Source organism: Chlorocebus sabaeus, chromosome 25 (assembly GCF_047675955.1).
Source record: "Chlorocebus sabaeus isolate Y175 chromosome 25, mChlSab1.0.hap1, whole genome shotgun sequence".
NCBI lineage: Eukaryota > Metazoa > Chordata > Mammalia > Primates > Cercopithecidae > Chlorocebus > Chlorocebus sabaeus.
In genome coordinates, this window is record NC_132928.1 from 6,497,409 (window position 1) to 6,523,269 (window position 25,861).

At 38.1% G+C, this 25,861-nt stretch overlaps 1 protein-coding gene and 1 pseudogene across 8 annotated transcripts in view; both read right to left on the reverse strand.

The window, feature by feature from the left end:
• DISP1 (dispatched RND transporter family member 1) overlaps positions 1 to 25,861 on the reverse strand; it is a 199,326-nt gene that overhangs the window by 41,516 nt on the left and 131,949 nt on the right. For 6 of the 8 annotated variants that reach the window (XM_007988365.3, XM_037985536.2, XM_007988363.3 and 3 more), the window contains one exon: positions 19,207 to 19,732. In XM_007988365.3, the coding sequence (XP_007986556.3) occupies positions 19,207 to 19,715 (509 nt within the window). In that variant the 5' untranslated portion in view covers positions 19,716 to 19,732. Of the gene's footprint in view, positions 1 to 19,206; positions 19,733 to 24,513; positions 24,959 to 25,861 lie in introns of those variants that run through there. The other 2 variants (XM_073011502.1, XM_073011503.1) reach the window with 2 other exon arrangements.
• LOC140710236 (NADH dehydrogenase [ubiquinone] 1 beta subcomplex subunit 1 pseudogene) lies at positions 10,523 to 19,193 on the reverse strand (annotated as a pseudogene).

The window sequence follows — 25,861 nt, forward strand, 5'->3', positions numbered from 1 at the left end:
TAGGGTTTTTTCCTTATAAATTTGTTTAAGTTATTTGTAGATTCTAGATATTAGACTTTTGTCAGATGGGTAGATTGCAAAAATCTTCTCCCATTCTGTAGGCTGCCTGTTCACTCTGATGATAGTTTCTTTGGCTGTGCAGAAGCTCTTTAGTTTAATTAGATCCCATTTGTCAATTTTGGCTTTTGTTGCAATCGCTTTTGGCATTTTCATCATGAAGTCTTTGTCCATGCCTATGTCCTGAATGGTATTGCCTAGGTTTTCTTCTAGGGTTTTTATGGTTTTGGCTTTTACATTTAAGTCTTTAATCCACTTTGAGTTAACTTTTGTATAAGGAGTAAGAAGGGGTCTACTTTCAGTTTTCTGCATATGGCCAGCCAGTTTTCCCAGCACCATATATTGAATAGGAGATCCTCTCCCCATTGCTTGTTTTTGTCAGATTAGTTGAAGATCAGATGGTTGTACAAATGTAGTGTTATTTATGGGGTTTCTGTTCTGTTACAGTGGTCTATATGTCTGTTTTGGTACCAGTACCATGCTGTTTTGGTTACTGTAGCCTTGTGGTAAAGTTTGAAGTCAGGTCATGTGATGCCTCCAGTTTTGTTCTTTTTGCATAGGACTGTCTTGGCTATACAGGGTGTTTTTTTATTCCATATGAAAATTAAAGTAGTTTTTTCTAATTCTGTGAAGAATGTCAATGGTAGTTTGACGGGAATAGGATTGAATCTATAAATTACTTTGGTAGTATGGCCATTTTCACAATATCGATTCTTCCTATCCATGAGCATGGAATGCTTTTCCATTTGTTTGTGTCCTCTCTTATTTCCTTGAGCAGTGGCTTGTAGTTCTCCTTCAAGAGTTCCTTCACATCCCTGTTAGCTGTATTCCAAGGTATTTTATTCTCTTTGTAGCAACTGTGAATGGGAGTTCACTCATGATTTGGTTCTCTGCTTGTCTATTGTTGGTGTAAAGGAATGCTTGTGATTTCTGCATGTTGATTTTGTATCCTGAGGCTTTGCTGAAGTTGCTTATCAGTTTACGGAGTTTTTGGACTGAGATGATGGGGTTTTCTTCTTTTTTTTTTTTCTTTTTTTTGAGACAGAGTCTTGCTCTGTCACCAGACTGGAGTGCAGTGGCGTGATCTCAGCTCAATGCAACCTCTGCCTCCTGGGTTCAAGCAATTCTCCTGCCTTAGCCTCCTGAGTAGCTGGGACTACAAGCGCACACCACCACGCCCAGCTAATTTTTGTATTTTTAGTAGAGATGGGGTTTCACCATGTTGGCCAGGATGGTCTCTGTCTCTTGACCTTGTGATCCACCCACCTCGGCCTCCCAAAATGCTGGAATTACACGCATGAGCCACCGCACCTGGTGATGATGGGGTTTTATCAATATATAATCATATCGTCTGCAAACAGATACAATTTGACTTCCTCTCTTCCTATTTGAATACGCTTTATTTCTTTCTCTTGCCTGCTTGCCCTGGCCAGAACTTCCAATACTATATTGAATAGGAGTGCTGAGAGAGGGCATCCTTGTCTTGTGCCGGTTCTCAAAGGGAATGCTTCCAGCTTTTGCCCATTCAATATGATATTGGCTGTGAATTTGTCATGAATAGCTATTATGTTGAGATACGTTCCATCAATACCTAGTTTATTGAGAGTTTTTAACATGAAGAGATGTTGAATTTTATCAAAGGCCTTTTCTGCATCTATTGAGATAATCATGTGGTTTTTGTCTTTGGTTCTGTTTATGTGATGGATTATGTTTTTTGATTTGCGAATGTTGAACCAGCCTTGCATCCTGGGAATGAAGCTGACTTGATTGTGGTGGATAAGCTTTTTGATGTGCTGCTGGATTTGGTTTGCCAGTACTTTATTAAGGATTTTTGCAACGATGTTCATCAGGGATATTGGCTTGAAGTTTTCTTTTTTTTGTTGTGTCTCTTCCTGGTTTTGGTGTCAGGATGATGCTGGCTTCATAAAATGAGTTAGGGAGGAATCCCTCTTTTTCTGTTGTTTGGAATAGTTTCAGAAGGAATGGTACCAGCTCCTCTTTGTACTTCTGGTAAAATTTGGCTGTGAATCAGTATGGTCCTGGGCTTTTGTTTTGGTTGGCAGACTACTAATTACAGCCTCAGTTTCAAAACTTATTGGTCTATTCAAGGATTCAACTTCTTCCTGGTTTAGTCTTGGGAGGATGTAAGTGTCCAGGAGTTCATCAATTTCTTCTAGATTTTCTAGTTTATTTGTGTAGAGGTGTTTATAGTATTCTCTCAGGGTAGTTTGTATTTCTGTGGAGTCAGTGTTGATATCCCATTTATCATTTCTTATTGTGTCGATTTGATTCTTGATTCTTCTCTCTTTTCTTATTAGTATAGCTGGTGGTCTATTTTGTTAATTTTTTCAAAAAACCAGCTCCTGGATTCATTGAATTTTTTCAGGGTTTTTTGTGTCTCTATCTTTTTCAGTTCTGCTCTGATCTTAGTCATTTCTTGTCTTCTGTTAGTTTTTGGATTACTTTGCACTTGCTTCTCCAGCTCTTTTAATTGTGATGTTAGGGTATCAATTTGAGATCTTTCTAGCTTCTTGATGTGGGCATTTAGTGCTATAAATTTCCCTCTTAACACTGCTTTATCTGTGTCCCAGATATTCTGGCATGTTGTCTCTTTGTTCTCATTGGTTTCAAAGAACTTCTTGATTTCTGCCTTAACTTCATTATTTACCCAGGAGTCAATCAGGAGCAGGTTATTCAATTTCCATGTAATTGTGTGGTTTTTGAGTGAGTTTCTTAATCCTGAGTTCTAATTTGACTGCATTGTGGTCTGAGAGACTGTTACGATTTCAGTTCTTTTGCATTTGCTGAGAAGCGTTTTATTTCCAACTATGTGGTCAATTTTAGAATAAATGCCATGTGGCACAGAAAAGAATGTATAGTCTGTTGATTTGGGGTGGAGAGTTCTGTAGATGTCTATAGGTTCACTTGATCCAGAGCTGAGTTCAAGTCCTGAATATCCTTGTTAATTTTCTATCTCATTGATCTAATATTGACAGTGGGGTGTTAAAGTCCCCCACTATTATTGTCTGGGAGCCTAAGTCTCTTTGTAAGTCTCTAATAACTTGTTTTATGAATCTGGGTACTCCTGTATTGGGTGCATATATATTTAGAATAGTTAGCTCTTCTTGTTAAATTGTTCCCTTTACCATCATGTAATGTCCTTGTCTTTTTTGATCTATGTTGGTTTAAAGTCTGTTTTGTCAGCGACTAGGATTGCAGCTCTGTTTTTTTTTCCCCCATTTGCTTGGCAAATTTTCCTCCGTCCCTTTATTTTGAGCCTATAACAGTAATTTTTCTTTTTTCTTTTCTTTTCTTTTTTTTTTTTTGAGACAGAGTTTCGCTCTTGTTGCCTAGGCTGGAGTGCAATGGCACAATCTCGGTTCACCGCAACCTCTCCCTCCCGGGTTCAGGTGATTCTCCTGCCTCAGCCTCCCGAGTAGCTGAGATTACAGGCATGTGCCACCATGCCTGGCTAATTTTGTATTTTCAGTAGAGATGGGGTTTCTTCATGTTGGTCAGGCTGGTCTCAAACTCCTGACATCAGGTGATCCACCTGCCTTGGCCTCCCAAAGTGCTGGGATTATAGGTGTGAGCCACTGTGCCCGGCCAACAGTAATTTTTCAAAGCTTAGTTTCTTCATCTATAAAATGAAAATGACAGTAATAGCACTGAATTCCTTGGGTTGTTTTCAGTATTAAATCAGAGAATGTATGTAAAAATATAGCACAATGCCTGGCATATAGTAAGGGTTCAATAAAATAATTAATACTATTGTTATAAATTGTAATTGCAATTTTATGCCATTAAAGTCCACTTACTTCACTAATGACACAAGTTCAGTTCACAATCAAGTTCCGTGTCATAATTTTAAAAAATTCTTTATACTCAGGGAAAAGTGTTCATAATTACAAAATATTTTGGAATATTTATAGTAATGATAAAATTTATTAAAATTCTTAGAAAGGTCATTTTGTTATAAAAATCACAAATTACTAAAAGGAGATAATAATGTGATGAGAATTAGAGATAATTTAAATATTATGCAATCTAAATTGCAAGGTTGATAAAAAACTAAACATTCTTAATTGTTTATATGACCTGATATAGTCAAGGACATCATTAATGTGGAAGCCATCTATAGCTGGTTACATGCTCACGCAAAGCCTATATATCTGCAGGTGAGATAAAAGGAAATATATGACTTCAAAATGTTCATCTTTTCCCATTTTGAAACCTTTATGGGACACTTATTATGTTCTGGTTAAGCATATTCTATAATATAATCTAAATTTTAAAGACTTAATTCACAATGATGAAGAATTGCTTTTCTTTTAAATCATGATTTTTAAACAGAATCTCTTAGTTTAACTAAAGAAGACCACAAATATATAATTTCTAAACTATGCAATACAAAATTGTATTTAAAATCATGTTGAATTTACCTCTCTTCAGATATATCTAGACACCGATGATTATAACCATTTCTACCTTCAATAATGAATGTCCACACCTTAAATTTACAAACGTATATTCTTTTTATAAATGACAGGAATATGCCAGTCCAAGGGAAAACATAAAGCATGTGTTTCAAAATGACTAAAGGAGCTGCTCAAATGTCTATGGATTATGGGCAATCCTACTGATTAATTTTCTTTGCTGTCTTTTACTTTTGTCTACTTTAAAGTCAATTTAAGCATTCAATAGCTATTGATTAGCTAAAAAACAACACACCTCTAATTCAGTGGTTAGATAATTTACAATTTCCCCCCTGGAAACATTAAGAATATTGCTGAGAAGATGTGTTAAAAGACTGCAGTGAACAATGACAGAAATGTGCTGTGTGCATGTATTTATAAACCCCAGTGCCAACTCAACCGAAACTCTTTGGTAAAAGAAAGATATCTGATAATTAAGTATGTCAATCTGATGGAAATGCCACAGAGCAAAAATGCACACTCATTAGATCTGCTTAACAGTCATCTCAATTAGAAACTGAAGAAGGCATTTCTACATGATGTTACCTTCAAAAATGGATTTTCTGCATAATGTACGTGGTCTCTGCCGATTCCCTATGAACTCAAAATCCTATAAACTGGAACAAATCTAAGCTGGAACAAATCAGACTTTCATGTAACAGCTTCAGTTCCAACTTAGGTTAGAAAGAAACTTTTCTCTTACTATAGCCTGGTCCTAAGTAGAAAGCAAGAAATGATACTATTTGTTATTTCAGTAAACAAGAAAGGAATTGTGTTTTCTAAGACTGGGCAGGAATGGGGGAGAGATCTTAAGGTGTCATATCCTCTTATTAATCAATTATTTATTCTTACGATGAGTTCCAAGGCCTAGCTGATCACTAGTTAAAGGGCAGCTAGGTGCCCTTTAGAAAGGCGAAAGAAGCAGGGTATGGGAAATCCCTTTATATTCTTTTTTTTTTTTTTATTGAGACAGAGTCTCATTCTGTCACCCACACTGGAGTGCAGTGGCATAATCTCGGCTCACTGCAACATCCACCTCCTGGGTTCAAGCAATTCTCCTGCCTCAGCCTCCCGAGCAGCTGGAATATACAGGTGTCCACTACCGTGCCTGGCTAATATTTGTATTTTTAGTAGAGATGGTATTTCACCATGTTGGTCAGGCTGATCTCGAACTCCTGACCTCAAGTGATCCACCCACCTCGGCCTCCCAAAGAGCTGGGATTACAGGCGTGAGCCACTGCGCCAGGCCGGGGAAATTCATTTTTAAACACATTTTTCTCTGCCACTTATCAGGGGGAGAAGAAAAGGGCAGTACTAAAGGTCAAAATATAATGTGGCTCTGGTCCCCCCATACAATGCACACCCCAAAAGAGGAATCTAAGAATGCTTTTTTTTTTTTTTACAGTAGTAAAGAAAATAGAGCAATTAGAAATCTGAAAAGGACGATAGGTTAATTCAAAGTATTTTTAAATGACTGAAAAGTAGCTTTGGTTAAAAGGAAACATTCTTCCTTAGCCTATGAAGTTACAATTGCATGGTTTAGTTGGAGGTTATAAAGCACAGTCCCATGTGTTACATTTTAAAGTTACACTAAATTATAAAGTACTTACCCTTAAACTCAAGCCTCTTCATGCCAGACTGTTGCTGTGAGCCCTGTACAAAACATGCTTAATAAGAGTATAATATATAGTTTTCTTAATAAGATGTGAATAATAATCATTAATATGAGATCCAAGAAAAGCCCATAAGAAAGCCAGAAAAATCTTATTAAACTTAACTAACTTAAGAGCATGGAATACTGGAATGAAGTCTACAATCCTCAAGCCAAAACACTCACCAAACACTGATGTTGCTCAGTGAGAATTTTAAGCTGTGGGAGAAGGAGGTCAGGGGTAAAGAGGTTAAAAAAAAACCAAAACAATTTGGAGCTCTGTGTAGAGTTTTACCCTATGCATTAGGGAGAAGCATTTTAACAATCAAACAATACTTCATAAATAAATCTTTACTAGGGATTGCTTTATAATGAAAAAAACCAACCAACCAAAACAAAACAAAGTTCTAGAATACCACCTAAAAAACAAAGACCCAGAATATATAACCTTGTTAGATCCTCATTATGTATAAGTGGAAACAAAGACAGAGTCATTAATCTGACTTCTTTCTAAACTTCTGAAGTGCTGGGGAGAAAATCCGCCACAGTAATATGCACTGAGATCTGTCACCTTGTTCCTTCCTATCCAGGGCTAGGGGACTCTTCCTCCATGAAGTACCCTTTCCTCACCCACAACACACTCCATCCCTCAAAGGGAAACTTGCAATGCCAGGTCAAGGAATTTGGGGAAACTGGAAGATTTCTGAGCAGAGGAGTGACATAATGAAAGCAGTGTTTTAGGAAAGAGGAGGTGGGCAGGCCCGAGTGCCCACAGACACACAAATAGGGTCCGAAGGAATGAATGTACTAACTGTCCATTCTTGTTTCTTACTAGCACAACAAAATAGTGCTTGGAAACAGTAAATTGCTTACATTCCTGTAGAAAGCATTAGGCTTGAATATCAAAGTATTTGGTATGTATTAGAACCCTGTACCATTCAAATGGGGAAAAGAAACTGATTTCACTAAATTAACTCAGCAAATTCACATAGAATAAAGGTATCAAATTTGGCCTTGAAGTCTTTCATTTTATTCTGCTTTCTAGATTCAGAAAAATACATATGAACAAAGAAAAGACAAAAGTCTTATTTAGGAACTGAGGGTTCATCCACCAGTTTTATAAGCTACTGACTCCTTTACGGTTACTTCCACTAGATTGGTAAATGTCCTGAAGGTGGTCAGAGTTGAGCAAACAGAAAGGTTATTCCCTGACTGACTCTCCCTGGGGCACAGTCTCCTGGTCCCTCTCCATCTTCCCCTAAAGTATGGAATATCTCCTGTAATTTATTAAATACTATACTGAAAGTGAAAAACAGAATGGTTGTATAGGTACACACCATCAACACACACAGCTGAAAGCACACTGGGCCTGGGCCCAGGAAAAGATCAAAATTCAAAATCGGAAGTACAGTTTCTACCAAATGCATATTGCCTTTGCAGCACTGTAATGGCAAAAAATCATAACTCAAACCCTAAGTTGCAGACTATCTGTATTGAATAAATGCTTCAGGCTGGGTGCTGTGGCTCACACCTGTAATCCCAACAATTTGGGAGGTCGAGGCGGGTAGATCACTTGTGGTCAGGAGTTCGAGACCAGCCTGGCCAACACGGTGAAATCCTGTCCTACTAAAATACAAAAATTAGCTGAGCATGGTGGCATGCATCTGTAGTTCCAGCTACTCGAGAGGCTGAGGCAGGAGAATTTCATGAACCTGGGAGGCAGAGGTTGCAGTGAGCCGAGATTGCGCCACTGCACTCCAGCCTGGGCAACAGAGCGAGACTGTTTCCAAAAAAAAAAAAAGCTTTACAATGATTACACAGCATTCAGAATTCATTTTATGGGCGCAATCTTCTTGGACTAACTAGAGTGTATCGTGATGCCTTCTCTGGCCCCTCTCCAGACAAAGGGGACTGCTTGCATTCCCCAGCCCCATACCCCACCCCACCACTTACTGCCATGTTCTTGGTGCTTCCAGGCCTCCTGTTTCTGTATTTCAGGCAGTTGCACTCTTGTTCATTTATTTTATTTTTATTTTTTATTTTTAGTATAAACAGGGTCTCACTACGTTGCCCAGGTCTAGTCTTGAACTCCTGGGCTCAAGTGATCCTCCTCCCTTGGCCTCTTCAAGTGCTGGGATGACAGGTGTGAGCCAGCCTGGCCCGGCCTCTTGTTCATTTTTGAAAAGCCCCTCACCTCTCCTATGACACTTTCTCTTAGCTCTCCTATGATTCCATCTCCTTCTTTAGGACTCACATAACCCTCTAAACCCTGATTTTGGCATTCAGAGAGTTGGGTTCTTTTTGCTGAAATCATCCTTCTCCTTCTAGACTATAAGCTGTTTGATGGCAGTGACCAATTAACTTCATGAGGCTTTTGCTGTTGTTAAGTTTTGTTAACTTTTTACAGAAAAAGATGTATTTTGAGAATTTTTTTTGGTAATCATTCATTGATTCAACAAGTATTTACTGAACCATGAATGGGTCCCAGGCCTTAGGCTCTATTTCAAACTCCAAAATACCAAGTAATCAGTTGAATATCTGGTTTGTGTTTAAAAAAAGGAGACAATTTTGTAGAGTCAATTTTGCTGAAAAGAACACAAAATATTACAGCAATCAAAATTGTCCTTTAAATGTTAAGTTCTATAAATTCTTTTAAATTATACCTAACAATCTATTTAAGTTTGAAAAGAAGATGCAATAGATCACAAGTGCCTTTTCCCTGGAATTAGACGTGTAACCGATCCATAACAATGTTTTTTTTTTTAAGTCTCACTGTTTGCCAAATATTTTTTACAACCTTTTGAATTTTTTTTTTTACCAAAAAGAAAAAACCTAAAGCATTTCTTTTTTTCCCCTTTACTCTCCAGTATCTGCTAAACAACTAGCACTAATATGGAAAGGGGATGAAGAATATATTTGCTTCATTCCAAAACGTTATATTAATTTTATGAAATAAAGAAAGCATTGTTTTCTGACATTCATTATTAAAGTAAAAGATGACCAAGGCTCATATTCTAAAATGTATTACAGAATGTACAATGTATTCCTTGAGGCATAGCACACTCTAAAATCTGTTCATTTATAATAAAAGAAGAACTCTCTCAAAGAAGTCTTTCTAAAAAATAGGCCTTCACTCCGTCTGACTGCCAAGCTGACTTACTTTGGCAAGCAAGCCTGGAACATTTTCAATTTTATAAACATTATCCCTTTTAAAAAGTTAATTTGACTGCTTTAAGGAATGTCAAAATAAATCCTGGTTTCAGTGAAATCAAAATTAAATCTTACCAGACTTCTTCTAAAATCAAATATCATAATCAGATTATGTAATCAGTATAAAGTGTAAAGGCTCTGAGTTTGGGGGGCTAAAGAGACCCATTTATTCTTCATGACCCCTTTTCCTCCTCCAGAAGGCAAATGAGTGACCATCTTTTCCTATAGGTTGATGGTGTGAGGTGTGTCATTTATAAATAAGAATGAAAAGGAACACATCATGTCTTTATTTAAACCAGGATTCAGTAATAGCTTCATTTCTAAAACAATACCAACAGGATTAAGCACAGGCATGAAACAATACAACAAAACTTAAGAGAAAGTGAAAGGAACAAAAATGGAGAACAGAAGGGAGATTATAATTTGGTACCAGACACTGTGTTAAGTGCAAGATAGCTACTGTTACTCCCATTTTACAGAGATGCTCTTACTACTTAATGTTGTACAATGAGGAAAGAATTCAGAAAAGAAAAATAAATTATAATGTAGCAACAATGATTGCTTCTAGAGACTAGCTATACTTCTCTACCCTGGAGAAAAACTACATTTTTACATTTATATTTTAGATCTACTTACAAAAAGCCCCGCAACTATAAACTAAATAAGATGATAGTTGTTGACTCAAAGATATGCAGTGACTTTTGTGGAATGTAATTGTGGCCTCTAGAAGATTCTGAAGGATATTGCCTACTTGTTACACAATTTTTGCTAATATAGGACTTTTAATCCTTCAGTTTTTTTTTTTTTTTTTTTTTTTTTTTTGACGGAGTCTCACTGTGTCACCAGGCTGGAGTGCAGTGGCGCAATACCAGCTCACTGCAACCACTGCCCAGGTTCAAGTGATTCTCCTGCCCTCCCAAGTAGCTGGGATTACAGGCACGGGCCACTACGCCCAGCTAATTTTTGTATTTTTAGTAGAGATGAGGTTTCACCATGTTGGCCAGGATGGTTTCAATCTCTTGACCTTGTAATCCGCCCGCCTCGGCCTCCCAAGGTACTGGGATTACAGACTTGAGCCACTGCGCCTAGCTGTCCTTCAGGTTTTTGAAGGGATTTTTTTTCTTTTTTTTTTTTTTTTTTGTCATTTCTTTGTTATTTAGTAAACAAAACACAAGCAAATACTAAGTAGAATTATGTCAACAACAACAAAGTATTCACTGTCAAATATTGCTGTTATTCTATATCATATAAGTTTCATTTGCTGCTGTGGACTTTGAAAAGGGATCTCAGCTGTTTTAACAGAGCCAAGGAAGGTAGTCCTGTTCAATAAAACTCTCTGCAATTATGGTAATATTCTCCATCTGTGCTGTGCAAAATGTTAGCTACTAGCCACATGTGGCTACTGAGTACTGAAAATGTGAACAGTGCCAAATTTTCAATTTTATTGGCTTTATTGAAAAACCAATGGTTTATTGAAAAGCAAATGTCTAAAGAATACAGTTTAGCTATTCCTTCTTGCAAAAGACACTTGTCCAGCAGTTCCAGAGAGGTAATAATTTATATAAAAAATAAAGGCAAATGATTGTTTCACTATTAGTAATCTTTCAATGGTAAGAGAGGAAAAGAGGGGAATATGAATTTGTAAAACTGTATAGTCTAGTTCTCTTTTTGTATTAATATATAATAAAACTTGCCTGTGCCTCTGTAAAAGCACTGGTATTTAACTTCTGTGGTCCAGAGAATACAACAGCTATTCTGTAAACACCAATCAAAGATGACAATCTACCTATGGTCACCCTATGCTAAAATCTAAGTGTCTTATCTTGTCCAATTCTACATCTTTGAAGTCAGGAACCAGACTTTGCCTTTTCCACCTGTCTCCGGCACCTAAGGCTTATTAAATACTCATTAAGCACTTGCTGAATAAGTGAATAACTAACTCTGACTTTCTCCACTCATTGCTGCAACATCTTAGAGAAGCATTTGAATGCACTCTGGGTGATGTGGGTAAAGCAGAGACTGTGGGATCTGTGTCAATGGGCAGGTTCATGCCACAATGTTGATGAAGTGTTCAAAGTGATTTCTGGCTCAATTTTTCTGGCTAACAAAATAATACAATCACCAGGGCTAAGGAAAGGGGAAAGGGTGGGTCATCATAGGCCATGTGCAGTGAAGTAAGACACTTTGGGAAATGATACTCAGAGCTGTAGTTTTACCCCTGGATGTCATGATACAGCACATGCCAAGAAACAAGAATTCTGGTGGTAGAATACTTGTCTTTTTAATATAACAAGAGAATTCTCATTTCTTACTTTTTTTTCATTTTAAAAGAGGCCCCTTCACAGAAAGTAACAAATGTCCTAAAGGGAAACAAAAAGAAAACCTCTGAGAAAAGTGAGTCAGAAATTAGAAAATTATTAAAGAAATGAAGAAGAAAGGAAATGTAAGTTACAAAAATTATACAGTCATAACATATGGGGGTGGCAGGGACAATATTTAGTTAACCTTAAGGGGCTAAGCTAGTCCCAGGGTTCCTCAGTCCCCTCTATGCCAAGCATTCTTAACTCTATATAGCTCTAATTCCTCTAGTGAGTCACTTGAAACATTCAAAATGGCCATCTGTCTATGAAATCACCTTAGGTAAATAAAAATGCATTTGGCAGGTATCCAAAAATATCACAGGTTCCCTATCATGATAATGAGTCTGTAGCATTGCCAAGTATCATTCATGGAGTCCTCTGTTACAATCAAGAATATTTCTTTGCAACACCAAATTAAAAGGTAAGTATAGTTTAGATTAGAACTCTAGTGTGCTATTTTTGGATGCAGAACCCCTTATTAATTGTGCAATAATACCATTACTCTTTCACTTTAATACAGCAATAAGAAGATCCCAAATGAATAACTCAAAACTTGCTTCAACCAGCACACGTGGAATGTAACTGGCTTTTGAGAGGCATTTTCCAGCTCTCTGGAGGATAAAGAACAGATCATCAAATGGACTGTTCAGGAGGTAGACTGGGGACACCCACAACGACCCTCCGCTCCCACAATCTTGTTCTCTTTACCTTTCTTACATGTTTTAGTCCCAGCTACTCAGGAGGCTGAGGCAGGAGAATGGCATGAACCGGGAGGCAGAGCTTGCAGTGAGCCAAGATCAGGCCACTGGACTCCAGCCTGGGTGACAGAGCGAGACTCTGTCTCAATAAATAAATAAATAAATAAATATATATATAAAAGCTTTTGCTTTTGAAAGCTTTCCCTTCACAACTTTCCTCCACTCTCCATGTTTTGCCTCCTCAAGTCCCTTCATTAATTTCTAGTCATCTTTCAAGGGCCATTCATGTTTTGCTCTTCTTAGTCAGACTGTCCCTAACCTCAATAACCTACAGGGATCCTTCCAGGGGATCTTTCCCACCTCTCAACTCTTAGAGTTATTTATTGTTTCTACTGCAAAAGAAATGTCTTCTTCTTCTTATTCTACTTATTTTATTTTTTAACTCCCCAGGTGACTCCAAAGACAATCAGCTAGGTATAGGACTTGTTGGTATAAGTCTTTCCTCATGGTGGGGAGACACTATTTTCTGCCTTTTAAAATTCCTTACTGTGGCTGGGCGATGTGACTCACACCTGTAGTCTCAGCACTTTGGGAGGCTGAGGCGGGCGGATCACTTGAGGCCGGGAGTTCAAGACCAGCCTGGCCAACATGGTGAAACTCCGTCTCTACTAAAAATACAAAAATTAGCTGGGCATGTTGGTGTGCACCTGTAATCCCAGCTGCTCAGGAGGCCGAGGCAGGATAATCGGTTGAACTCAGGAGGTGGAGGTTGCAGTGAGCCGAGATCATGCCACTGTACTCCAGCCTGGGCAATGGAGCAAGACTCTGTCTCAAAAATAAACAAATAAAATAAGATAAAATAAAATTTGCTATTGTTCTCAATTAGACATGTTAATTAATGGCTGAGTAATGTATATGAGGACAGGAATCTACAAATGTAAAAGCCTGAAGCTTTAAAATGAAATCTAAAGCTTTAAAATAAAATCTATTTAAGCTACTTAATATTTGGCAATAATTAAAACAGATATATTAAATGTGATCCTTGCAATAATCTTTATTTTATTTTATTTTTATTTTTTTTGAGAGTCTTCCTCTGTCACCCTGGCTGGAGTGTAGTGGTGTGATCCTGGCTTACTGCAACCTCTACCTCCCGGGTTCAAGTAATTCTCCTGCCTCAGCCTCCTAAGTAACTGGGAGTACAGGTGCTTGCCACCACCCTGGGCTAATTTTTGTAGTTTTAGCAGAGACAGGGTTTCACCATTGCTGGCCAGGCTGGTCTCGAACTCCTGACCTCAAGTGATTGGCCTGCCTCAGCCTCCCAAAGTGCTGGGATTATAAGCTTGAGCCACCACACCTGGCCTTAATTTTATTAATCAGAAGACTAAAAAAGAATTAAAAAAAACACAGATGGTTGATATAATGAATCTTTTAGAAAGATTTATTGGAGTTTAAAGAATCAAAAGGGGATGAAAGAGAGTCTACTATACAAAAGGCGGTAAGCAGTAAATGGTCTAGACTAAAATTGTATTTTCTATCTGATTGAGTCTTTAAAACATTCTCTATGGCTAAAGTGCTTTATAAACAACAACAACAAAAAACTTCAAAAAACACTTTCAAATACAAACAGGTGGGCCCATTTGTGGTCTAGGTGCAAATAGCAATAAAAATTGATAGCACTTAGGATCTTCCATCACCATACAATTTTACTCTAAGGCGGTCAATGTTTAAGATATCCTTTAAAGTAATGTGAAGTCATAAATACATCTTAAACATTAATTGAATAATATTTCATTAAGTACTTACTTGATGTTATCAATTTAGAAAGAACTTGAAAATTACATAGCAATAAACCACAATAAAGAAAACTAAAAAGACTTGAAGTTTCTGGTAGAGATCAACCTCTAGAACCTTTGTTACAGTAAGTTCCTGAAAGAGTTGTGTAGAATAATGAAAGGCAGTAAAGCATTGTACAGCATCCTCATTTTCAGAATTCCATACCAAGGACATCCTGTGCAGACTTTCCCAAACTGCCCTGTTCTCCCATACATAGCAGCTCTATCCAAGAACACATTTGCTTCTGTGGATATTTTATTGGTTGGGGAAAGGACGAGACAGCACCTCACTCAGTGCCTTGCCCATAGCACAATTCTGCAAATATAATACCTGCTGGCCTGAGTCAAAGTGCTTCAGTGTTCATTCTAAGATAAACCCCACCAGTATTGCCCTCAGTGCATTGTCATGTATTACCTAGCAACCTCATTCTTTCAAAGAAGCCCAGGGGACATCACTCTTTCACTGTTACTGTTACTCTGTAGTCCTCTCTGGAAGCTCAATGTCTCAGCTCTGTTTACTTAGTTCCCTTCTTCTGTCTTCCCCATTTTAGTGAATGGAATTACCAACTACCCAACCAGTTGCTCAAGCCAGGACACTGAAAATCAGTTGTGATTCTTCCTCCCTTTGCCCCTCCGATATACAATTATCCACCAAATCTAGTAGATTCCACCTCCTAAATCTCTCTAGAATGAATTTATTTATAAATCATGGTTCAAGTTATCACATTTCTCACTTGAACTACTGCAGCAAGCCTTCTAGTGTTCTTCCTATCTACAACAGTCCTGATCCAATGCAATTTGCTCTCCACAATGCAAATGATGAAGTTTTCTAAAATGTTTCTTACTGTGTGTGTGTGTGTGTTTTTTTTTTTTTTTTGCTTTAAAATTTATAATCTCACATCAATTAGGATGCCTACTCTTAAAAAAAAACAGATAAAATAACAAATGTTGGCAAGGATCTGGAAACATTGGAACTTTTTGCACTGCTGGTGTAAAATGGTGCAGCCACTATGGAAAACAGTTTCTCAAAAAGCTAAAAACAGAATTACCATATGCTCCAGCAATTTCACTTCTGGTCTGAGCATATACCCCAAAGAACTGAAAGCAGGGACTTGAACAGAACCCAAGTTCATAGTAGCATTATTCACAATAGCCACGACACCCAAAAGATGGAATTGTCCATCAATGAACTGATACAATGTAATATGTAATTGATAAAATGCTATAATGTAATATACAAATATGCAATGGAATATTATTCAGCCTTAAAAAGAAAGGAAATCATGACGCATGCTACAACATGAATGAACCTTGAAGACATTATGCGGAGTAAAATAAGCCAAACAAAAAAAGGCAAGTACTGTAGGATTCGACTAATTTGAGGTATCTAGAGAAGTCAAATTCATGGAGACAAAAAGTAGAATGGTGGTTGCCAGGGGCAGGTCGATTTATAATTTAGTGAGTATGGAATTTCAGTTTGGGAAGATGAAATAGTTCTGCACAAAGGTAGTAGTGATGGGTGTACAACAATGTGAATGTACTTAATGTCACTAAACTGTATACTTAAAAATGATTAAAATATTAAATTTTATGTTATGTATATCTCACCACAATAAAAAAAATCACAAACACACAGAAATCTACAATGGGTCCTCCTTAGCCTCAGGATGAAGTCTGGAGATTGCCTTAATGTGGTTTACGATGCCCTTCAGGATTTAGTCCTAGTATACCTCTCCTCTTGCTACCATTCTCTCTTCCACTAGGGTCCAGCCATACTGACCTATGCTGGAGCTGAGCGCACACCACCTCGTAAAAGTATTTGCATAAACTGTTCCCTCTACCTAAAAGACAAGCCTCTTCAGTTCTCTCTCCATCTGTAACTTTTCTTCATCTTCAGCCCTGTGTATTCCTTCTTGATAGTGCTTACCACAATACTGTAGCTGCCTATTTGCTTTACTGTCTCCCTTCCTACTAAAGAATGTCTCAACTTGTTTGGAATTACATCCTCGGTGCCACATTGCAGATTATATAACTAATGTAGAAAATAGCAAAGTAATAATTGAGGCACAATAAAGTATGTCATATACACAAATGGACATATACTATTCCTCTGCAGGCATCTTTAAAATATTTTATGTCTATTACAAACAGATAACCGAAAGCTCAAATTCTTGAGATACAATTCTAAATATAAAAAATTTCCCTCATACTAATCTACTTTCTTCTACAACTTTTTTTGACAGACAATTGTGGCAATTTTTAAGTCAGCGTTTTTCAAATTGAGTATGAGAGTGTTTTTATTTCTCTCATAACTTTTAAAATGTAAACATTATATAGTTCAGTCACAGCCTTTACTTCCAAGCAACTTCTCCATGGGTCTCAATTCCCTTTTAAATAACATACTTTTTTTCCGGAAGGCAGTTAGCTTTTCCATCATTCTTTCTCTTTAGATAACACACAAAGACAAATCCTATACGGACAAGTCTGTGGACCCAGTGGTCATACACAGTCTGAAGTCAGTCCACCATGATTGCAAAAGCCCCGGTTCCAACAATGACTCCACAACCAAGGGTAGTGACAAGCTCAGCCACCTGCCTATCAGTTTGTTTTTAAATGCCATTCTATTTAACGTATACACAGGGATCTCGTTGCTTTTGAATTAGGTCACTGAGAAATGCTAAGTAAAAATCCTGAAACTCTTGGCACAACCTTCCATATTGAAAGGATTGGTTATTTGTCCACAGTTTTATTATGTTGTGATTTTTTTAAAGGAGGTATCAGCTTCAAAATGCAGAAATATCTATCTTATTTCATACTTTGCAACCATATAATTTATTATTTGAAACATCAATATTTATGATAATTTAAAAATCAACTGTTCACACAATTTGATTCAAAATGGAAAGAGTCTAAAACTAGTCATGTAGCACAAAGCTGTCAGGACAAATCTTCTAAGAAATGACTTTGGTAAATGTGAGTTCTTATCATAGCCTATAACTAAAAGACTCTCAAATCCAATATGGAAAGTGTATTCAGAAACTGCAGAAACATGCTGTGAAGGACTCTCCTCTTTTCCCCTCCCCACTCCTTCTTTCTGCTTTATTACCACGTTTCCCTTCCTCTCTTTAAAGAGTGTAACCAGATAATCTCAACAATGTTCAAAACCTGATAAAGGTCAAAAGTATTTATCTCTTAATCCCTTTTTGGAGCTGACTCTTTTTCCCTGTTTTTTTTTTTGTAGATACAGAGTCTTGCTGTGTTGCCCAGGCTGGCACTGAAGTCCTGGGCTCAAGCAATTTTCCCACCTTACAGAATCTTACAGGGATTCTGTAATCCCTGCAGCCGTGAGCTGCAGCACTCAGCCCTGACTCTTTAATCAAAAGTGAATTTGCTACATGCATACAGTGGATTACTACTCAGCAATAAATGGAAAAACAAATACATACAATAATTAGATGAAACTCAAAAGCATTATGCTGAGCAAAAATTGCCAAATATGAAAGAGTACATACTGTACGATTCCACTTATATGAAGTTCTACAAGCAGGCAAAACAAATCTACAGTAATAGAACTCAGCAGTGATTGCTTCTGGTGAAGACAGAGGTAATAACTGAGAAGGGGCACGAAGGAACTTACCTTCTGGGGTGACAGAAATGTTCTACATCAGACCAAAATGTGGGTTACGCTTTTGTACACATTTGTCAACACTGTTCAAACTGAATAATTAATATCTGTACATTTCCCTGTGTGTAAACTATACCCTAATTTTAAAGAGAATGCTCTTTTTCTAGCTAATTAAACTTTATTACTTAAAAATATGAAATAATACTAGGTCTTTACAAAGTACTTAGTATTTTATAAAATATATTATCATTGCTAACGTATGCTGAATGCAACTTAACTTACCCATGGAAAAAATAGCTGAAAAATCATATATATGAGAAACTATGGGCTGAGGTGGAAATAAGCACGGACAATGATATTGATTTTTCTAATACTTTTCAATCTACCAGATCTAAAAACGCTTTACAAAAAATATTTTTTAAAGTCCCATGCTACAATTTACAGGTTTCATCTGCTATGAAGGCAATTGCTACTTTCATCTGATCTTAGCGTACTACATAGTCACCAAAACACATGAATAGAAATTGTCGAGTACAGTCATAAGGCAGCATAAGGAAGCAAGGTTTTTTTTTGTTTGTTTTTTTGTTTTTTCTGGGAGATGGAGTTTCACTCTTGTTGCACAGGCTGGAGTGCAATGGCATGATTTCGGCTCACCAGTCTCCACCTCCCAGGTTCATGTGATTCTCCTGCCTCAACCTCCCGAGTAGCTGAGATTACAGGCATGCACCACCACGCCTGGCTAATTTTTTGTATTTTTAGTAGAGATGGGGTTTCTCCACGTTCGTCAGGCTGGTCTCAAACTCCCAAACTCAGGTGATCCGCCTGCCTCGGTCTACCAAAGTGCTGGGATTACAGGCATGAGCCACTGCACCTGGCCAGCAAGGAGTTTTTTTACTTCTTTTTCATAAATGCTCACCACTATCAGTAACAGCAAATAAAGGATGGCTGCTTAGGTAGTCTCATCATAAATATGCTTCCCATGTACAATAATAGAAATTGCTAACAGTAAAACTTTTTGTTGAATTTTATAACTTAAGGTCTAGCAGAAATTCCTAACCAGTTTGCAGACAGGAAAAGGGGAAGGGAAGATTTGACTAAGAAGTCAGTGGATACAATAGATATACTGTATTATTTTATTTGCGTTTTTCTTGGCTTCACACAATCCATAGAATATGCATTTTCATAAGTTTTCTTTCTGTGCCACATTTTTCTCCTCCCCTTTCAGGAAAATAAACACAAGTTGTCATGTTCATGTGGAATTAGTTGAATGCTAAAAGCAAAACTTTCAGACCACTTACCTTATGTTGGCTATGTGCTGTTGCACAGGCTGATGCTGAAAATGGTCAGGCCACGGATGATGCAGGCAGAAGGATGGAGAGGGCTGAAGACAGCACGTAGTCTGATACACAGGTGAATGATTTGGACAAAGAGATGCAGAATACTCGGAGTGTGGCTGCATGCAACACGAGGCCAAAGCAGAGGGTGCTGCAGGGCCAGCCTCAGGATGGCACTCTTGGTGACTGCTATGGCTAGTCAAAGGGTGATGGTATGGGCAAGGATGGCAGCATTGGGGTAACATCTGAGGCGTTCTTTGGTTGTCTAAAGGCAGAAAGGATGATTTAACTGTGCCATTAAGTTGCAGGCATCCATTTGGACTCACTTTTGTTCTTGTTGCTTCTTTGGGTGTGAGCTGCTGGGCTGCATGGTCTCCATCAGAGGGGGTAAGGGGACTCGGGTTAGCAGCACTGGTTGTGATGCTGCTGTTGCTCAGAACCACAAAATCATTGTTTCCATTACTCATAGCCATGCTCCAATTTCTTGACCCTAAGAAAGAAAATCATATAAAATCACCCAGTTATAGTCAGGCAGGCAAATATGTAGGAAAGACAAGTATGATATTTAAAAACAGCTCTTTAAAAATGAGGGTTCTTGCAGAGTTTGAGACAGTAGTGGAAATTCAGCAGCATCTGTGATGGAGCCAGCCAACACAGTGGCACTCCTCTTCTTTCTACCAGCTATTTTATGCACCTTAAGAACCCTCTTCTGTTCCCATTGATCACTTTCCTCCTGCCCACCTCTCCTTTCAGTGCCTTTTTTCTCACCTCATCCTAGATGCACAAGTAATCAGTTAAGAACGAGACCATTTTGCATATGAGAGGAGAGGATACAAATAGCATCCTTCAGCTTTTCAACAGTACCATGCTTGGCTTGTATGTTCTGATCTAGGAGTGACGGACAAAATGAAGGGCCACTCTGAGGGTAATTAGTTGTACAAGGTTAAAATAATTTGAATAATCTTAAGAATGTTTTATATCTTAGAAAAATCTCAAGAATATATGACTTTTCCTCTTAGTCATTCAAGTCTGAGGATAATAAATTAAAACCAGTCAGGAAAGCTAAGAATTCTAGCAACCAAAATGTCAGATGCAAAATTCTATATAATATACTATAGGTAACAATGCTTGCACATAAGAAAAATAATACTATGGGCGGGATTTGCTTCAAATGATTTTTTCTTTCTTTTTTTTCCTTCCACCAAAGGGTTCAGGCCTTCAGTATAAAGGAAGATCCTTAGATGCCCAAATTACCAGCAGCAAGTGTGTCCAATCAACAAACAGAAAAACAGACAATCTCCCTATCTCTTTGCCCACTACACACCTGCCCTCTGAGCAACACACACACAAAATCTGGGAATGCACAGTAAAAAAAAAAAAAAAAAAAAAAAAAAAAGTCATCAAATGCTATTAGTCTATTCAACATACACATGAAAGCCAACAACAACAACAAAAAAGAAAACTGTAATTTGGCTCACTAACCCTTCTAGCATGCCATTCTCTAAGTAGACAAAACGGCTTGTGGAGGGATCTCTCTCCAGTCCTTCCCCACCTCTGGCAGACACACAGGTAACCAGAAGAAATCCTCTTTTTCAGTCTGAGTACATCGTAATCTCACTGGCAAACCTGGATCTCCCATGAGGATTCCTGTGTACATTTTCACCCAGTATGTAAACTGCTCAGCAGGGGCGTTTGTGAGCAGAGCATGCGCATACTAGGATGTAAATTTAGCATATTTACCTTTCAGACAAAATTCCTCAAACACACCCTACCCCACATACACAAATTCAGTTAAATAAACATCATGCAGTAGGAATTTCTTCATAAATTGCTTAATGGGAAGACAAAGCATTTAAAAACATCAATATATATATAAAATCAATTAGATATGACTTCCCTCATTTAGTCTTACATCACTTTTGAAAATGGCTTGCCAATCCCAAGCTTCCTTTTATAATGACCATTGAGAGGGATTCTGAACTGTAGTATATACAGTTGCTCTCTCCTTCATTAAATCACTTTCCAATGTATCCAATGTTAAACAAACATCCACTGTAAAGCATTCAAATCATATACCCAACACACAGTAATAGTAGTTAAATATATTATGTAAACTAGCAGGAGGTAGGGTAGATATACTGACTGGCAAGAGCACTAATCTGATCCAGGAGGCGAGAACTCATCTCATCGTTTCCTGAATGTGCCATCTCAGCAAAATCTGCTCATTTACTCTTCAGTTTACTGAAGAATATAACCTCCCTTTTGTTGTTAACAAAAGAAAAAGCCATACGCAAAGGTTATGAAGATAACAAAACATAAATTAAAGGACATTTAAAGAAGCACTGGACTTTTCTTAAAAAGCTAATTGAAATGTAAGATGTTTAATTGTGTGTTAGATAATGTAGGAAACAATCACTAGATGAGATCAATGCAATTATTTCCCAGAATTAGAAACTCTCATTGTGCAAGCACTCCATTCAAAGAAATCACTGAAGGCTCATGCTTTTCTCCAACCTCCACCTGTACCTCAGTTAAAGCTATCACAGCTGATGGGATCTGCCGGGCTAACTGGGAAAGTCAACAACTCCTCCTGTCCTTTCTATCAGGAGGGTTGAAGGAAGGAATACTTCTAATTTGTTGGTTTGTTTTTACCATCCCAGGTTAGTTAATTTATTATTTCAAATAGTCTACTTTTTCCTAGGTATTTAATTCAATCAATTCTACTGATTCTAATCACAGACGCTGGGTAAGTTATGCTAGTGAGAAGCATCTAATAACAACAAATGACTTAAAAGTTTGAAAGTGCAACTGGCTGACAGGGTTTGGATCTGTGTCCTGCCCAAATCTCATGTCGAACTGTAATCCCCAATGTTGAAGGTGGGGTGGAGTGGGAGGTGATTGGATTATGGGGCTAGATTTCCCTCTTTATGCGGTTCTCGTGATAATGAGTGGGTTCTTGTGAGATCTAGTCATTTAAAAGCATGGTACACACGTCCCCCTCAACTTTCTCCTTCTCTGACCAGCTTCCCCTTACCTTCTGCCATGATTGTCAGTTTCCTAAGGCCTCCCCAGAAGCTCAGCTGGTGCTGCCACATTTCCTGTACAGCCTGCAGAATTGTGAGCCAATTAAAGCTCTTTCCTTTATAAATTACCCAGTCTCAGGTTATTTTTTTTCTTTTCTTTTCTTTTTTTTTTCTGAGACAGAGTCTTACTCTGTCGCCCAGACTGGAGTGCAGTGGTGCGATCTTGGCTCACTCCAAACACCGCCTCCTGGGTTCATACCTTTCTCCTGCCTCAGTCTCCCAAGTAGCTGGGACTACAGGCGCCAGCCATCATGCCCAGCTAATTTTTTTTATTTTTTAGTAGAGACGGGGTTTCACCATGTTAGCCAGGATGGTCTCAATCTCCTGACCTCGTGATCCACCCGCCTCAGCCTCTGGAAGTGCTGGGATTACAGGGGTGAGCCACCGCGCCCGGCCTTTTAAATTTTTTTTTTTTCTGGAGACAGGGTCTGGATCTGTTGCCCAGGGTGTAGTGAAGTGGTGTAATCTTGGCTCACTCACTGCAACCTCCGCATCCCGGGTTCAAGTGATTCTCCCACCTCAGCCTCCTGAGTAGCTGAGACCACGGGTGTGTGCCACCACACCCAGCTAATTTTTGTATTTTTTGGTAGAGACAGGGTTTCACCATGTTGGCCAGGCTGGTCTGAAACTCCTGACCTCAGGTGATCTGCCCACCTTGACCTCCCAAAGTGCTGGGATTACAGGCATGAGTCACTGTGCTCAGCCCAGGTATTTCTTTATGGTAGTGCAAGAACTGAATACATTGGGCTTCAGACAGAATCCCATCAACCTCTAACTCCCTTCAAAGAACCCTGAAATGCCCCCTAGACCCTTCTCAATCTTCATGTTTCCCTATCTTCTAATTAAATCTGCTTATCCTCAGTTAAAAAAAAAAAAAAAAAAAAAAGTTTTCTTTGTAACGAGAATCACAACTATCATTCTCTTTTAAATTTATTACAAATGTATCATTTTGTAGTTACACAAGAGTTAAATAGATTCTTATATGCCAGCCAGGGACCTAATCATCATTTATAACATTTTTTTTCCCACATGGTAAAATGCAGTTCAAATGCCAAATAACTGACTTACAAATGAATTTTTGGAACACAACCTATTTTGTAACTTGGGAGACTTCTTGTAATGAAGTAGGAACTAGTAAAGAACAATTTGAACTCTGGCTTGTATTTGAAGCAAGTCACATGAGTGTTCTCTAATTCCATTTCTTTAATCATAACATGGGACTAATCAATTTGACCTCATAAATAAGTAAAAACTACAGGTAAAAAATTTAGAAGTAAAAACAGAAAAAATATTTTATGAAATGTCTATAGATTATTTAAGTTCAACGGATGCATTTGGGTAGGTGTTCAGATGACCAGCCAGAATAGGAAAGTATTTCACTCTGACATCAAGAGTTGACCCTAAGGCTCATACAGAGAAAGATCATCCCTTCCCCCGTTCATCCCTTCTTTCCTTCCCCACCTTTATTTTTAAGACAGGGTCTTGCTCTGTTGCCCACGCTGGAGTGCAATGGTGCGATCATGGCTCCCTGCAGCCTAGACCTCGCAGGCCCAAGCAATCCTCCTGCCTTAGCCTCCTGTGTAGCTGGGACCATAGGCATGTACCATCATGTCATGCTAATATTAAATTTTTTTTGTAGAGATAGGGTCTCCTATGTTGTCCATGCTGGGCTCAAACCCCTGAGCTCAAGCAATCCTCCTGCCTCAGCCTCCCAAAGTGCTAGGATTACAAGATGAGCCACCATGCCCAGCCTCCTTTTTCTTTAGAACTGAGATACATGAGGAAAAAATCCAGTCTGAACCTAAGATGGAGGGAACTAATAGGAAAGACATGATAGAGGAAGCATAAGTATAAAAAGGAGTGGAATAAGGAGTTCCTGAAAGAGAGTGTTAATACCTTTACATTTGTCAAATTATTGTGATAAGTGTAATGGTACATGATTATGAATGCAGTGATAGTAATATTTATAGTGAAAGTTTAAAATTGGTTTTGGGTAAAATATAAAGAGTAACTTTAAAAGACAGCTATGTTGAGGTTGGGCACCGTGGCTCATGCCTGTAATCCCAGCATTTTGGGAGGCTGAGGCAGGAGGACTGTGTGGGCCCAGGAATTTGAGATAAGCCTGAAAATATAGTGAGACCTTATCTCAAAAAAAATTTAAAAATTAGCCGAGCATGGTATTGCTTACCTGTAGTCCCAGCTGCTTGGGAGGCTGAAATGGGAGGATCACTTGAGCCCAAGAGATGAAGGCTGCGCTGAGCTTGAGAGCACACCACTGCACTCTAGCCTGGGTGATAGAGTCAGACCCTGTCTCAAAAAAAAAACCACACACAAAAAACAGCTATTGTTGAAATCTCCTGTTCTCCCAGGGCCATAACACACAGGAGAATGCCAACAAAAGAAAAAAAGCAAGCTATTATTGAAGCATTGGCTTGAGATGTGATGGGCCCACACCAAGATATTTTAGTGCATTTCCTGCTGTTCATGAATATAACATGCCAATATTAATAAATTCAAAGCCTCTAATCTCATATCCCCTATTTTACCTTTTTAGCCAACATTTTAATGTCCAGAATGATTTAGCAGTTTTGGGGCTACAAGGTCTTTGGCCAAAAACCATCTTTTGATTAAATTTTAAAATATACATTTCATAGGATTACTGTGAGAGGGTAGAAATGTTTTGAAAACCATAATGGGCTATATAACACAAGAATGTTAATACCCTTGTATATATAACACTATGTATGTATACATATATATACACACACACACACCCTTGTAATACCCTTGTATAATACGTAACAGAAGTAAATTGATATACTGAAGTATAGAGAGGGGCCGGGCGTGGTGGCTCATGCCTGTAATCCCAGCACTTTGGGAGGCCGAGGCGGATGGATCACGAGGTCAGGAGATGGAGACCATCCTGGCTAACACGGTGAAACCCCATCTCTACTAAAAATACAAAAAATTAGCCGGGCGTGGTGGCGGGCGCCTATAGTCCCAGCAACTCGGGAGGCTGAGGCAGGAGAATGGCGTGAATCTGGGAGGCGGAGCTTAGAGTAAGCTGAGATCACGCCACTGCACTCCAGCCTGGGCGACAAAGCAAGATTCCGTCTTAAAAAATATATATATATATAGATAGATATAAAATATATGCGTATATATATGTGTATATATATCTATATATGTATATATGTGTATATATATCTATATATGTATATATATGTGTATATATATCTATATATGTATATATGTGTATATATCTATATATGTATATATATGTGTATATATATCTATATATGTATATATATCTATATATATGTGTGTATACATAGAGAGAGAGACATTTCAATCATACTGAAATGTAAAGAGAAAAGTGTCAGAGTTCATGTGATTAGATGGTTCAAAATAATGACATCGACTCTTGTTTGGAACTCAGGAAATATACAAATATATAATAAATGGAAATAATAATGCTTCAGACAAAATGTTGCATCTCATTGAAAATGCTGTCAGGATTATGATAATTTCATTTG